Source organism: Anomaloglossus baeobatrachus, chromosome 7 (genome assembly GCF_048569485.1).
Source record: "Anomaloglossus baeobatrachus isolate aAnoBae1 chromosome 7, aAnoBae1.hap1, whole genome shotgun sequence".
In the NCBI taxonomy this organism is placed as follows: domain Eukaryota; kingdom Metazoa; phylum Chordata; class Amphibia; order Anura; family Aromobatidae; genus Anomaloglossus; species Anomaloglossus baeobatrachus.
Genome location: NC_134359.1, coordinates 100,552,809 through 100,569,646, shown reverse-complemented (window position 1 = coordinate 100,569,646; position 16,838 = coordinate 100,552,809). Strand labels below are relative to the sequence as shown.

The window sequence follows — 16,838 nt, the reverse complement described above, 5'->3', positions numbered from 1 at the left end:
CCGCGACAAGTGAAATACAGAACTGGTTCCCAGTGCACCCTTACCACACCAGTTGGGGATTTACTAGTATCTCCTTACTCAACCCCAGTAAGTGAAATACGGAACTGCTTCCAAGAGCCCCCTTACCATGTCAGTGTCTATTGAGGGTCTGCAGTTGGTGGAAACCAGTGTTTTTCTTGTTTAATTGTGTCTAATAATTATGACCAGTGTATCCATTTTAGCTTTATGTGGACTTCAGTGAACGGTTTATACTTTTTAGGATTGGTTTTATCCACAAATATTGTACAGAGAGTCTTTCAGCGAAATATAATATATCTGTATGAATATTTGAGCATTGTCTCTTCCACACGCCACCTGTCAGGGTCTGTCACCTGAGTCCATTTACACATTGGAACATATCTGGACCAGTCTCTTCCTGTTGTGGCAGCTAATTAATCTCAGCCAGTTCCTTCTGCAGCCCACTTGTCTATCCTTTGTGTCAATCACCGTAAGCCGATGCTGTACGCACGGTGTGCTCCGGGTTCCCGTATAGTCTGCCTGCTTCCCTGTTGACATACAAGGGTGTGAGTTATAATTACATCTCATGGCCCTGCAGGAAATTCATCTGGGATGTGTTATTTAAAGCAGCAATATACGTTTCTGCACAGATTGAGTGATAAGCAGCCCTGAGAGAGGGCAGCCTGACTATTCGAAATCTGTCTTGTGCTGTGCAATAGAATAGTAATTACTTGATATATTGACTTGCAAACTAAGCGCATTAACGCCATGGTTTCCTTGTAGCTCACTTATTAGAGTTTAAGTTCTCTTGTCTGTCTTGTTTTTTTACTATTGCTCTCTCCATGTTATTCTCTTCGTGTTTTGAATTCATTAGGGTAATTATGGGAAATCCTGCTCTATACTTAACATTTGGAAAATTTCTTTTGTATTGTAATGTAAATTTCGGCAAGCAAATTAAATTGCTAGTTCTCAACTGCAACGTAAGACTATTTCCAGGGTTGAGTATTCATTGTTTCATCCAGACTCTTGAAATATTAATAGACTGCTTACATTACTGAATTCACAGGAAAGTTATTCATGAAAAGTTCTCCTTACTTAACTTTTATGAGAGATGGTCATAAAGTAACTGGGTATTTCTGTTTCTGTTCACAGTGAGAGGTGCAGGTACACCATGAGAGGCCATGTGGATTCTGTTAATAGCATTGAGTTCCTGCCGTATTCCAACATCGTCCTCACCAGCTCTGCTGATAAAACCTTGTCCTTATGGGATGCTAGAATGGTAAGTCAATCATACCTTATGTATTTCTGGTTCCAAAGGGTGATATGCTGCATATTTTCAGGTAGGATGCTTCAAAATTGTCCAAAATTGTCATGATCTACTATCATCAGCATGGAAAGTCTTGTGGTAGTGGAGGATCTTCTCATCGTAAACCTTTTTATGAGCTTCTGATAAACCAGGGAATATGATACTATTAGTACTGATGAAGTTGTATTACAATGAGCAAGTTATAATTGATGGGAACTTGTCAGTCATTTCATGCTGCCCAAATTACGGACAGCATATATCAGAGCCTGGCTGCATGACTACAGCCAGGCATGTTCTACTCAGAAACGCTCCAAAGATCTGCCAGGGACCATAGGCAGAGACAAGACTGATCAGACGCCACGCCACTCCTCTATGCACCGCTTTAGTTGATTGACAGGTCTCTCCCTATGTACACATATGTGACAGACCTGTCAGTCATCTATAGCAGTGTGGGGAGAGGCTGACCAAACTAGTCTAATCTCTACCAGAGCTATAAACTATGCTCTCTCTGAAACACCACAGTCTTTCAGAAAAATATACCCACCTGTAATCGTGCAGCCAGGCTTTGATTCATGCTACCCATTTTTTGATCTACTGGTGGACACAGAAAGAACACACCTCTGTACTAGAACAATATACCGGCTCTTTGCAGTCCAGTAGCTTATTATGATAATGCATAATTCCACCTACTATGGAGATTGAAATGGGTCCGTTTAGTTCTTGGGCTCCTTTGCAGCTTCACAAGTTGCACCAATGATAAGTCCACCCCTAGTTTGGGCAACATGAATCAACTGACAGATTCCCTTTAAGATTTTTATCCTAATCAGCTCAACTGAAAGTATATTTACAATTTACAGTATTTATGGATGTTATGGAATGACGTATGCATTGTGAGATGTAGCCAAGCTAAATGTACTGTACTGCGCACTAAATTGTCGCACGTGAATCAAGAGTGATTATTAAGTGGTAGGTATTCATGGGCCGACCTGGACTGTAAAAGTCATCCATGCTGGGGGCGTGTCTGACTGCAACCAATCACAGACAACAGGACGGTCGGTGGATGGAGGAAGCAGTGAATATGGATGAAGGTAATTGAGTGGCCCTGGAAGCAATTACAGCTGCACCGGAGATTTGGTAAGTAAAGCGCGTTTGCTCCAATCCCCTATCCCTTCTGCCATCATTTTTAAGCTCTGGATTCTGGTACAAATAGACTTATACGGGGACCAGCGTCGCCAGATATCCGGGATTAATTCCGGCCCGGAACTGTTTTTTTTTTTGTTTTTTTTATGTCCGTTTAGTCCCGCCGATGCCAAATATCTGCGAGCTTGTCCTTCACTAGTGGTAGGTTGTTCTACAGTCCTGTGTAAAACCACAAGTAAAGGTGTGGTCACAGGACCATAGATTGTCTCATGCTAGAAAATTGTGCCGATTATGCAAATGACTCTTGGATCAAACTCTGATTAGTGTTAGCTTAGTGTGATCCGATTCTCTGGCATGAGACAATCATAGCACAAGTGAGGATAAGAAGGAGAACAAAAGATGTCCGATGTCATCCTCGTGCAGTCTCATGATTTCCGCGCACCCTTAGGCGGGCTTTGCACGTTGCGACATCGGTAACAATGTGTTACCGATGCTGCAGCGATAGTCCCGCCCCCGTTGCACATGCGATATCTAGTGAAAGCTGCCGTAGTGATTATTATCGCTACGGCAGCTTCACACGCACATACCTGCCGTGCGACGTCCCTCTGGCCGGCGACCCGCCTCCTTCCTTAGGGGGGCAGGCCGTGCGGCGTCACAGCGACGTCACATGGCAGGCGGCCAATAGGAGAGGAGGGGCGGAGATGAGCAGGATGTAAACATCCCGCCCACCTCCGTCCTTCTCATTGCAGCCGGGCAGCAGGTAAGGTGATGTTCCTTGCTCCTGCGGCTTCACACACAGCGATGTGTGCTGCCGCTGGAGCGAGGAACAACATCGTACCTGTCGCACCATCGGCATTATGGAAATGTCGGAGGCTGCAGCGATGATACGATAACGACGCTTTTGCGCTCGTTCATCGTATCAAAAAGGTTTTACACGTTGCGATATCAACTGCGACGCCGGATGTGCGTCACTTTCGATTTGACCCCATCGACATCGCACGTGCAATGTCGCAACGTGCAAAGCCACCCATAGACTTTAATGGGTGAGCGCCGTCCAATATGCGCTGACACTCATAGCATGCTGGGATTTATTCTCATGCCGAAACGGCATAAGAAAAAATACCACATCATATAACAATGGAGCAAGTGCTATCCAACAAAATATTAGATAGTACTCTTCCAAGTCATATGCTTGTGTGAGCGAGTCCTAACACTCAATTACTGAATAGGAGCAGACTTTTCAGGTACTCTGTTTTGAATATCATTGCATACACAATTCTATGGCTTCCTCTATTTCTGCATTAACTAGTTTGGACTGTCCACATTGGACATCAGTATTAGGACGTTGCGATTTTTAAACCACTGTAGTCAATGTTTCTATTGGTGGACAATAGAGATCAAACACTCGTTATAGATTTGATGTAGAAATATGCTGTATGATCACATTTAACTCTTCTTATTACTTACATCACAGACTTGTTTTCCTGGTTTTATTCCACAGTGTGAAGATTTGAGACTTATATAAAGGTCAGCATATGGCAGCTGATCTATTAAACTGTAGGCTGCAAGATGCAACGTTCTGTTCATTGGGCAGCAGAGAGAGTCTGTGCATCTGCCTCAGTGGAGAATTTGTTGATCCATGAATATAAAAAAAATGAAATTATCCTAAACATTGTTGGGAATAATGGAAGTGAAATCTAAAACCAGCGGCGAGTCTAAACCTTAGCCTTTCCATTTAATAAGAGTCTCCAAATTTCTGCCATAAGGTTAAATATATCTTTCAGCAGATTTTTGCTGTTTAATCTGAGTACAGCATTATATAGGGGCAGAGACCTTGATTCCAGAGATGTCACTTATTAGGCTGTGTGCTGTAGTTTCAGTACAATCAGTACATTATCAACAGGAGATTATCTCTGAAGAACTATGTCTCATATGCAAGCTAGTCAGACTAATCTTTGTAACACTGCCCCATCACTGATTGGTAGCTTGAAGACAATATACAGTGTATACAGGCAATCTGTGGTGTGGGTGGGCTTATACAGAGCTTATCAGTCTGAACACTTCAAAATCTACAACAGAGAAAAGAGGGATTCTATCCAACTACACCAAGCAGACTAGTAATTGATACTTCAGTGGAATCAAGGTCTCTTCCTCAACATCATGCTTCTCTCAGATTACATAGGCGAACCTGCTGACAGATTCCCCAATAAAGACAATTGTGTGAGTTTTTGTGGTTGTAATGTATATGGCTATAGGGCATTCAGAGAGGCTAGTTGTCATGATGTGACTGCAGGATAGTGAGGGACAGGGGGCTCCTATACAGTCCCTCATGTTAGGAGACCCTACACTTTTGCTGATTTCAGGGTTTCCTCTAATGGTGGAGATGCCTGAGTCCTCTGCCTGGCTGTTCTCCTAACCAGAACTAATCTGTTCCACCCCCCAGGGAACCAAAAAGCAAGAGTGTGATAGTAACACAAATTTAAACAGACAGGGAAAAAAAACAAAACTCAGTCTCACTGCAAACTCACAGTAACAAACAGTAAGAAACTAAGGAGAAAAGCAAGAAAAGTAAGGCAGCAACAAAAAAGGCAACAAAGGGTAACACCACAACTGCTCACAACAATAATGCACAACAACCACCAATAATTTTGGATCAAACCACCTCTCCAGACCAGTATAGATAAACTATAGCTGGCACTAATGGAAGTATCCAGCCAGCATATATAGGAGGGGTTGCAAATGTGACTAGCACTCCTACAGTATGTGACCAAAGGAGATTAACAAGCAGCCCATCAGAGATTAACTCTTGCTAGCCTGCCTATTAACTATAAGTCGGTTGGTTGATGCCCGTGTCTCCCTGACCTGATAAGACATCAGATAAGTTAGCAGGCAGAGTGCAAGAATCTAGTTTCCATAGATCCTGATGCCACCATGACAGTCAGTGATGCCTGAAAAAACTCCTTGTGACACCAGTATTTTTTAATCAATGTAGGAATGTACAAGTGGACTTGTTTCCACACCAAGTAGAAAGTTGGCGCTGTTTACTTTATTTCGCTTTTAAATAAATTCAGAGGTCAACGACTTCTACTTGATGAGGAAGTCAGTGACAGGATTTACAGATATGTCTAATTTTGTCTTTGCACAAATTTTGTTAAGGATACCTTGAATGCAGATTTATTACATATGCAGTCGTGGCCGAAAGTGTTGGCACCCTTGAAATTGTTGCGTACAATGAAGTATTTCTCCCAGAAAATGATTGCAATTACACATTTTGTTATACACATTTTTATTTTCTTTGTGTGAATTGGAACAGCACAAAAAACTAAGAAAAAAGGCAAACTGGACATAATTTCACTCACAATCCACAAAACGTACAAAATTGTTGGCACCTTTCCAAATTTGTGGGTAAAAAGGGTTGTTTCAAGCATGTGATGCTCTTTCAAATTCACCTGTGGCAAGCATCAGGTATGGGCAATATGAATATCACACCTGAAACAAGATAAAAAGGGGAGAAGTTGACTCAGTCTTTCGATTGTGTGTTTTTGCTACACTAAGGGTGGCTTTGCACACTACGACATCGCAGGTGCGATGTCGGTAGGGTCAAATCGAAAGTGACGCACATCCGGCGTCACTTGCGATGTCGTAGTGTGTAAAACCTTGTTGATACGATGAACGAGCGCAAAAGCGTCGTTATCGTATCATCGGTGTATTCTCCGACATTTCCATAATGCCGGTGCAGAGACAGGTATGATGTTGTTCCTCGTTCTTGCGGCAGCAAACATTGCTGTGTGTAAAGCCGCAGGAGCGAGGAACATCTCCTTACCTGCCTCCCGGCTACAAGGAAGGAGGTGGGCGGGATGTTAACATCCTGCTCATCTCCGTCCCTCCGCTGCTATTGGCCGCCTGCCGTGTGACATCACTATGATGCCGCACGACCCGCCCCCTTAGGAAGGAGGCGGGTCGCCGGACAGAGCGACGGTCGCAGGACAGGTGAGTTCATGTGTAGCTGGTGTAGCGATAATGTTCGCTACGCCAGCTATCACAAGATATCGTACCTGGGGCGGGGACTATCGCACTCGACATCGCAGCATCGGCTTGTGATGTCGTAATGTGCAAAGCCCGCCTAAGCATGGAGAAAAAAAGAGAAGAGAACCAAAATTGTTGAAAAATATCAACAATCTCAAGGTTACAAGTCCATTTCCAGAGATCTTAATGTTCCTTTATCCACGGTGTGTAACATAATCAAGAAGTTTACAACCCATGGCACTCTAGCTAATCTCCCTGGACGTGGATAGCAGAACAAAATTAATGAAAGGTTGCAACGCAGGATAGTCCAGATGGTGGATATGCAGCCCAAGTCAAATTCCAAAAAAATTCTCAAGCTATCTAGCAGGCATAGGGTGCATCAGTGTTATCTGTTGACATTTTAATGAAATGAAACGCTATAGCAAGAGACCCAGAAGGACCCCACTGCTGACACAGAGATATAAAAAAAAAGCTAGACTGCAGTTTGCCAAAATGTACATAAGGCCAAAATGCTTTCAGGAATGCATCTTGTAGACATCATTCTACTGTTCACCAAAAACGGAATGAGGCTTACAAAAAAAGAGCACAGTACCTACACTCAAATATGGTAGAGGTTCAAAGGTGGTTTATGTTTGATTTGCTTCCTCTGGCACTTGTTGCCTTGACTATGTGGAAGACATCATGAAGTCTGAAGATTACCAAAGGATTTTGGGTCACAATGTAGTGCTCTGTGTGAGAAAGCTGGGTTTGCGTCCTAGGTCACGGGTCTGCCAGGAGGACAATGGCCCCAAACATTCTTCAAGAAGTCCCCAGAAATTAATGGAAACAAAGGAAAGGAGAGTTCTAAAGTGGCAGCAATGAGTCCAGATCTAAATCCTATTGAACACCTGTGGAGTGATAAACAAAACCTATAATATTGATCACCACTCAAGAAGAGCAACTTTAACCATGTAGTTGATAGTGACCACTATGTATACCTACAAAGAACTACAATAATTCAATTTTAGAAATATCTTTATTTAAGCATAAAAATATAACAAAAAAAACTTTTAAAAAATGTGCACAGAAAGATAATGACATATGGAGGAACAACTATGAACAGTAAATGATTTAATTACTATAATACAACAATGGCCAACGTCTAATAGTCGAAGGAGTCCATCAGGACATGAACTGTAAAGGGTACTGTGACAAAAATTGTAAAAATAGATAGAATACATTTCCTGATAGACACCACTATTCAAACAAGTTGCCACATCAAAATTACAAAGATCAATATGTTAGATAATAAAAAGTTGATTCATACCAAGAGAACACCCTGCATAGCAAGTCAATAATGTATGGAAATGAAGCAGCATGACAATATTAATGTTAATAGGTATCGTAATACAATGGCCTATAGTACAAGAGGTACAGTACAGACCAAACGTTTGGACACACCTTCTCATTCAAAGAGTTTTCTTTATTTTCATGACTCTGAAAATTGTAGATTCACATTGAAGGCTTCAAAACTTTGAAATGTGAAATTAAATACTTTACAAAAAAGTGTGAAACAACTGAAAATATGTCTTATATTCTAGGTTCTTCAAAGTGGCCACTTTTTGCTTTGATTACTGCTTTGCACAGTCTTGGCATTCTCTTGATGAGCTTCAAGAGGTAGTCACCGGAAATGGTCTTCCAACAATCTTGAAGGAGTTCCCAGAGATGTTTAGCACTTGTTGGATCTTTTGCCTTCACTCTGCTGTCCAGCTCACCCCAAACCATCTTGATTGGGTTCAGGTCTGGTGACTGTGGAGGCCAGGTCATCTGGCGTAGCACCCCATCACTCTACTTCTTAGTCAAACAGCCCTTACACAACTTGGAGGTGTGTTGGGGTCATTGTTCTGTTGAAAAATAAATGATGGTCCAACTAAACGCAAACTGGATGGAATAGCATGCCACTGCAAGATGCTGTGGTAGCCATGCTGGTTCATTATGGCTTTAATTTTGAATAAATCCCCAACAGTGTCAGTAGCAAAGCACCTCCTCCTACATGCTTCATGGTGGGAACCAGGCATGTAGAGTCCATGCGTTCACCTTTTCTGCGTCGCACAAAGACACGGTGGTTGGATCCAAAGATCTGAAATTTGGACTCATCAGACCAAAGCACAGATTTCCACTGGTCTAATGTCCATTCCTTGTGTTCTTTAGCCCAAACAAGTCTCTTCTGCTTGTTGCCTGTCCTTAGCAGTGGTTTCCTAGCAGCTATTTTACCATGAAGGCCTGCTGCACAAAGTCTCCTCTTAACAGTTGTTCTAGAAATGTGTCTGCTGCTAGAACTGTGTGGCATTGACCTGGTCTCTAATCTGAGCTGCTGTTAACCTGCGATTTCTGAGGCTGGTGACTCAGATAAACTTATCCTCTGCAGCAGAAGTGACTCTTAGTCTTCCTTTTCTGGGGCGGTCTTCATGTGAGCCATTTTCTTTTTAGCATTTGATGGTTTTTGCCACTACACTTGGGGACACTTTCAAAGTTTTCCCAATTTTTCGGACGACTGACCTTCATTTCTCAAAGTAGTGATGGTCACTCATTTTTCTTTACTTAGCTGCTTTTTTCTTGCCATAATACAAATTTTAACAGTCTATTCAGTGGGACTATCACCTGTGTATCCACCAGACTTCTGCACAACACAACTGATGGTCCCAACCCCATTTATAAGGCAAGAAATCCCACTTATTAAACCTGACAGGGCACACCAGGGAAGTGAAAACCATTTCCGGTGACCACCTCTTGAAGCTCATTAAGAGAATGCCAAGAGTGTGCAAAGCAGTAATCAAAGCAAAAGGTGGCTACTTTGAAGAACCTAGAATATAAGACATATTTTCAGTTGTTACACACTTTTTTGTTACAGTTAGGTCCAGAAATATTTGGACAGTGACACAATTTTCGCGAGTTGGGCTCTGCATGCCACCACATTGGATTTGAAATGAAACCTCTACAACAGAATTCAAGTGCAGATTGTAACGTTTAATTTGAAGGTTTGAACAAAAATATCTGATAGAAATTGTAGGAATTGTACACATTTCTTTACAAACACTCCACATTTTAGGAGGTCAAAAGTAATTGGACAAATAAACCAAACCCAAACAAAATATTTTTATTTTCAATATTTTGTTGCGAATCCTTTGGAGGCAATCACTGCCTTAAGTCTGGAACCCATGGACATCACCAAACGCTGGGTTTCCTCCTTCTTAATGCTTTGCCAGGCCTTTACAGCCGCAGCCTTCAGGTCTTGCTTGTTTGTGGGTCTTTCCGTCTTAAGTCTGGATTTCAGCAAGTGAAATGCATGCTCAATTGGGTTAAGATCTGGTGATTGACTTGGCCATTGCAGAATGTTCCACTTTTTTGCACTCATGAACTCCTGGGGAGCTTTAACTGTATGCTTGGGGTCATTGTCCATCTGTACTATGAAGCGCCGTCCGATCAACTTTGCGGCATTTGGCTGAATCTGGGCTGAAAGTATATCCCGGTACACTTCAGAATTCATCCGGCTACTCTTGTCTGCTGTTATGTCATCAATAAACACAAGTGACCCAGTGCCATCGAAAGCCATGCATGCCCATGCCATCACGTTGCCTCCACCATGTTTTACAGAGGATGTGGTGTGCCTTGGATCATGTGCCGTTCCCTTTCTTCTCCAAACTTTTTTCTTCCCATCATTCTGGTACAGGTTGATCTTTGTCTCATCTGTCCATAGAATACTTTTCCAGAACTGAGCTGGCTTCATGAGGTGTTTTTCAGCAAATTTAACTCTGGCCTGTCTATTTTTGGAATTGATGAATGGTTTGCATCTAGATGTGAACCCTTTGTATTTACTTTCATGGAGTCTTCTCTTTACTGTTGACTTAGAGACAGATACACCTACTTCACTGAGAGTGTTCTGGACTTCAGTTGATGTTGTGAACGGGTTCTTCTTCACCAAAGAAAGTATGCGGCGATCATCCACCACTGTTGTCATCCGTGGATGCCCAGGCCTTTTTGAGTTCCCAAGCTCACCAGTCAATTCCTTTTTTCTCAGAATGTACCCGACTGTTGATTTTGCTACTCCAAGCATGTCTGCTATCTCTCTGATGGATTTTTTCTTTTTTTTCAGCCTCAGGATGTCCTGCTTCACCTCAATTGAGAGTTCCTTAGACCGCATGTTGTCTGGTCACAGCAACAGCTTCCAAATGCAAAACCACACACCTGTAATCAACCCCAGACCTTTTAACTACTTCATTGATTACAGGTTAACGAGGGAGATGCCTTCAGAGTTAATTGCAGCCCTTAGAGTCCCTTGTCCAATTACTTTTGGTCCCTTGAAAAAGAGGAGGCTATGCATTACAGAGCTATGATTCCTAAACCCTTTCTCCGATTTGGATGTGAAAACTCTCATATTGCAGCTGGGAGTGTGCACTTTCAGCCCATATTATATATATAATTGTATTTCTGAACATGTTTTTGTAAACAGCTAAAATAACAAAACTTGTGTCACTGTACAAATATTTCTAGACCTAACTGTACGTATTTCATTCCACATGTGTTAATTCATAGTTTTGATGCCTTCAATGTGAATCTACAAGTCATGAAAATAAAGAAAACTCTTTGAATGAGAAGGTGCGTCCAAACATTTGGTCTGTACTCTATGTACAATATAATGAAGAGTGTCAGGAGGTACACCTATAAAATACAAGGAAGTAATGCCATAGTAAGAATACAAATTGAAAAATATAGGCAAAAGATTAAGATAGGAGTCCTGACACACTACAGCATATTAAATGAACCAGCCAAATAAAGATGTATAATATATCCCCAATAGACACATGCTGAATCATACCACAGGACACCGTGACGCGTTTTGCCGTGGCTTTATCCAATGGCGTTTGTATAAAGTGTAAGACAAGGTGGGTTTTTATACCAATAGTTCATTACACCATCAATCAGTCAAAATGTGTAATTTAAAAAATAAACCAATATCCTTGCTGGAAACAGTGCAACATTCACCGCACTGGTGGTTTCAAAACATGCCAAACATATTAGAATAAGTAATGATAGTAAACTTAATTAATGATATGCTGATCACACAAACCCTGGCGTCCGGAAACCGGGAAAAAAAAAACCAGAAAAACCGCTGTGCGCATGTGCAGAGCAGCACAGATAATCCTCCCCAACATCAGCTAGAACTAATGTTCCACTGACCGGAAATGCCAGAATGAATGTTACACATTGAAAAGTAAATGGAGCGCATTGCGCTCCACCAACACGGAAGTTTCTGAAATTACTCTAGATATAGTAAGAGGAGCGCCCGCAGTGTGAAGATATCATAAATATCAAACTAAAAATCACCAATAACGGAACCTGACACTGCTATAAATAGTATTTTAGAATATTGCACTGTACCCATAAATAAATATAAAATTAATGTATGATACATAGTATACTGTATATATGTGCATTATTATAGTACCATAAATATCAGGCTACAAGTCACCAATGATGGAAAACGCACATCACTGTAAATAACCAACATATAAAAATATTACACGAAACCCATAAATTGATATGAAACAGATGTATAAGTAAATGACATGAAACAGAGAACATATGGAGTAAAGTATGACAATACAAATATATAATCTATAATATTAATCCACAGTGTACAAAAATACAAAAGTGACAAATTATGTAATTAGACTCTTATAAAAAAAGTATATATTTCATTCACATAATAAGGTGCATAAAGTGCGCTGTGCGAGTGCTACACGCGTGAAGAGTACAAGATATTACAAATTAGTGATTAATAAAAATTAAAATGAACAAAAAATAAACAAAAAATTGAAAAAATATTATAAAAATATGCCAGGTGTAAAAATTCGATGGAAGATGACCAATGAATGTTCAGAATTCCCAACCTCAATTTCATATTTCATGCAAAAAGACCCAACCTAAAAATAAAAATAAGGATAATAATAAAAATGTTAAAAGCACGCTAAAAACAGATGTATACATCTCAATATATACCAATAAGAAAGATAAGCAAAAACTCCTGAATTTATAGAAAAGGCAGATAACTGATATTTTCATTTAACCCATATTGTACTAAGGTGTTCAAAGTGAAAATCCAACGGAATTCCTTCTGGGCCAAAAATCTTTTCCACTTTCCCCCTCTTTGACTTACCAAAACTCTGTCAATTGCACAAATTTTCAAAGATGATGGGTTACACTGGTGGAACTGCTTAAAATGACGAGGAATAGATGTGAGTTTTGACAGATCATCTTCATCTTTTGCTGCTGAAATAGCCAGAACGTGTTCTCTCGCTCTCCTTCTGAACTGTCAGGTCGTGAGGCCAACATACCTAAGATTACAGGGACAAGAGGCCAAATAGATCACCCGCTTTGTACTGCAATTAATAGCGTGAGTGATCTTAAATTCCCTTTTATTTCCAGAGTCAAAGAATTTTTTTGCCCTGTCCGTATTGAAACATGCCACACAGTCACCACAGGGTTTACAACCCCATGGAATTTTGGAAGAATCCAAAAAGGTTTGACCACTTTGGCCCCTGTGGTGACTGTGCACTAGAAGATCCCTCAAGCTATTGGATCTCCGGAAAGGGATATTAGGATCTGGAGGTATGTAAACATTCCAAACATTCCTCAAGAAGCCCCCAAAATTGAATGGAAACAAAGCGCTGGAAAGTTCTAAAGTGGCAGCAATGAGTCCAGATCTAATCCCATTGAACACCAGTGGAGAGATCTTAAAATTGCTATTTGGAGAAGGCGCCTTCAAATATAAGAGACTTGGAGCAGTTTGCAAAAGAAGAGTCCAAAATTTCAGTTGAGAGGTGTGAGAAGCTTGATGGTCATAGGAAACGATTGATTGCAATTATTTATTCCAAAGGGTGTGCAACCAAATATTGAGTTGAGGGTGACAACAATTTTGTCTGGACCTTTTTTGGGCTTTTGTGTCCAATTTGCCTTTTTCTCTCAGTTTTTTGTGCTGTTCCAATGCAGACAAAGGAAATAAAAATAAACATGTCTAACAAAACCTGCGTAATTGCAATACATTTCTGGGAGACATACTTCATTTTCTGGAACAATTTCAAGGGTGCCAAAACTTTAGGCCATGACTGTAACAAGATGCTATCAGGACCTTGGACAGGCCACAGTCCATATCACAACCACCGAGTGGCCACGTACAGACACATCAGCATAACCCTCTCCTGACACATTATTGCTAAATTGTTAGTTTTTTCTCCAGCTCACCTCGGGATATGTCAAAACAAGATGAAAGGACATCTAAAGCCACCTCTCTTCACAGACAAACTTAGAGAAGGTTTCTGCTTGGTACAGAAAGTCTTGTGGTTGTCATAAAGCCATGCTGTGTACTGTATCAGCCTCTGTAAGGCTGGATTCACATGAGCGTATAAAAAAATCACCAGAGTTTCATCCAGCAAAAACTGACAATTTTTTTTTCTCATTTGCAAAATATGCAATCTGTCTTTTTACAGTAGCAGTTTTGATAATTTACAAGACTATTTACAGTTTCCTGTGTTAATACGTCAACACATCAGATGCTATACTGATGTACCATATGGAATCCATTTTTTTCTGCACACCCAGAGACTTCAATGAGTGAGTCTGACCCAACAGAGGGAATAAAATAGTTCAAGTTGCGATTTCTTTTTTTTCACATGCAGATTTGTTCAGTAGAAAAAATTGCCCATCTGCACTGCCCCATTGAATATAATTGGTCCTAGTGCTGATTGTCTTTTCATGGCCATCGCTCAGACTGAAAATGCGCTTGTGTGAACCTACCCTTAGACTGAATTCAAACAAGTGTATTTCACGGTCTTTTTTTAGACCACAATGTTTGGACTTCTCTCCAAAACGTATAGCGTCATAGACTAGTGTTGAGCCACCCCCCTAGAGTTCGAGTTCGGTTCGGTTCGTCAAACGGAGGCTTAGTTCGACGAACACCTTCGAACCCCATTGAAAACAATGGCAGGCAAACAAAAACACATACAAACACATTATACATGTACACATACAGTTAATAAACATTGCCATTACACTTACAGGTCCCCGCGACGCGTCCTGCACTCTGTCTCTCGCCGCTTTTCCTTACGATCATTGCTGCGCCCTACCGGTAACCAGCACTGATGATAGGACCTTCCGTGACGTCGTCATAGCATGTGATCAGTCACGTGTCTAATATCTCATTGGCTACAGACTGGTGATATGGCTAGACGTCATGCTAGGTCCTGTCAGTGCATCTCTCCGGTACGCGGTGCTCCTTTGCGCATCTCCGTGTATCGGTGAGATGCTTGGGCACATGGTCGACTCCCCGTCCCTGCATGTCAGCGCTCTTTACAGAGTCAGCCCACATGCAAGGACTGGATGACACAGCCAGTTACTATAGCAACAGTGGCAGTGGTGACGTCACCGCTTACAACCCGCAGCCTCTGCTCACTCACTGAGTGATTAGACTGCACGAGAGCAGCAGCGTCTTCCTCCCATGCAGTGCTGTCTGATGTAGCAGAGCTGCATGGGTTGAAGGAGAAAAAAGACAAAAGACCAGGATTATGGAGGGTTGAGGGGGAGTAATAAACATGGAATCTCTAAGTGTGTCTGTGTATTTATTTCTATTAAAGTATTTTTTCTCTGTGTAGTGTCTTTTTTTAACCCTTTATTGGAGATTCTTAATGGCCGGGTCAAACTTGCCTGACATTAAGGGGTACTTTACACGCTGCGACATTGTTACCGATATATCGTCGGGGTCACGTCGTTAGTGACGCACATCCGGCGCCAGTAGTGACATCCCAGCGTGTAACACTAATGAGCGACGATGAAATATTGCAAAATCCCCAAAACGGTGATCGTTGACACGTCGTTCATTTCCTTATTATCGCTGCTGCCACCGGTACGATGTTGTTCGTCGTTCCTGAGGCATCACACATCGCTATGTGTGACACCACAGGAGCGACGAACATCTCCTCCCCTGCGTCCACCAGCAATGCGGAAGGAAGGAGGTGGGCGGGATGTTACGTCCCGCTCATCTCCGCCCCTCTGCTTCTATTGGCCGGCCGCTTAGTGACGCTGCAGTGACATCGCTATGACGCCGAACGCTCTCCCCCTTGAGGGAGGGATTGTTCGGCGGTCACAGCGATGTCGCTGACCAGGTATGTGCATGTGACGCTGCCGTAGCGATAATGTTCGCTACGGCAGAGAGCACGAAATGTCGCAAGAGTGCTATCGCGTGCAACATCACTAGCAATCGCTAGTGATGTCGCAACGGGTAAAGCACCCCTAAGACTCTCTGGCTTAATACTAGCTAGTAAAACAAAGCTAGTATTAACCCTTATTACCCAGCAAGCCACCCGGCTTCAGGGCTGCTGGAAGAGTTGGATACAGCGCCAGATGATGGCGCTTCTATGAAAGCGCCATTTTTTGGGGCGGCTGCGGACTGCATATCACAGCAGAGGGTCCCAGATAGCTCAGAACAACTTGTGCTGCGGATTCCAATCCCCAGCTGCCTAGTTGTACCTGGCTGGACACAAAAATTTGGCGAAGCTCACATCATTTTTTTTAAAATTATTTCATGAAATTCGTGAAATAATTAAAATAAAAAGGGCTTCCCTATATTTTTGGTACCCAGCCGGGTACAAATAGGCAGCTGGGGGTTGGGGCAGCCCTTAGGTGCCTGCTGTACCTGGCTAGCATACAAAAATATAGTGAAGCCCACGTCATTTTTTGGGGGGGCAAAAAACTCCTGCATACAGTCCTGGATGGAGTATGCTGAGTCTTGTCATTCTGCAGCTGCTGTATGCTCTCCTGCAAACACTAGTGGATGAAGTATGCTGAGCCTTGCAGTTCTGCTCCCCCTGCCTCTCCCTCCAGCATACAGTCCTGGATGGAGGATGCTGAGCCTTGTAGTTTTGCAGCTGCTGTCTGCTCTCCTCCATACAGACAGACAGCAGCTGCAGAACTACAAGGCTCAGCATACTCCATCCAGGACTGTATGCAGGAGTTTTTTGCCCCCCCAAAAAATTACGTGGGCTTCGCCATGTTTTTGTATGCTAGCCAGGTACCGCAGGTAGCTATGGGCTGCCCCAACCCCCAGCTGCCTATTTGTACCCTGCTGGGAACCAAAAATATAGAGAAACACCCTTTTTTTTTTTTTAATAATTTCATGAATTTCATGAAATAATTAAAAAAAAAAATGACGTGGACTTCGCTCAATTTTTGTGTCCAGCCAGGTACAACTAGGCAGCTGGGGATTGGAATTAGCAGCGCAGGGTGCCCAAGCTTTCTGGGCACCCCTGCTGCAAATTGCAGTCCGCAGCCGCCCCAG

General features: G+C 42.2%; 1 protein-coding gene across 1 annotated transcript in view; it reads left to right on the top strand.

The window, feature by feature from the left end:
- The window catches only part of SPAG16 (sperm associated antigen 16), a 1,446,914-nt gene that overhangs the window by 853,302 nt on the left and 576,774 nt on the right, over positions 1–16,838 (top strand). The window contains exon 13 of the mRNA XM_075317532.1: positions 1,150–1,276. Coding sequence (XP_075173647.1) covers positions 1,150–1,276 — 127 coding nt within the window. The remainder of the gene's footprint in view (positions 1–1,149; positions 1,277–16,838) is intronic.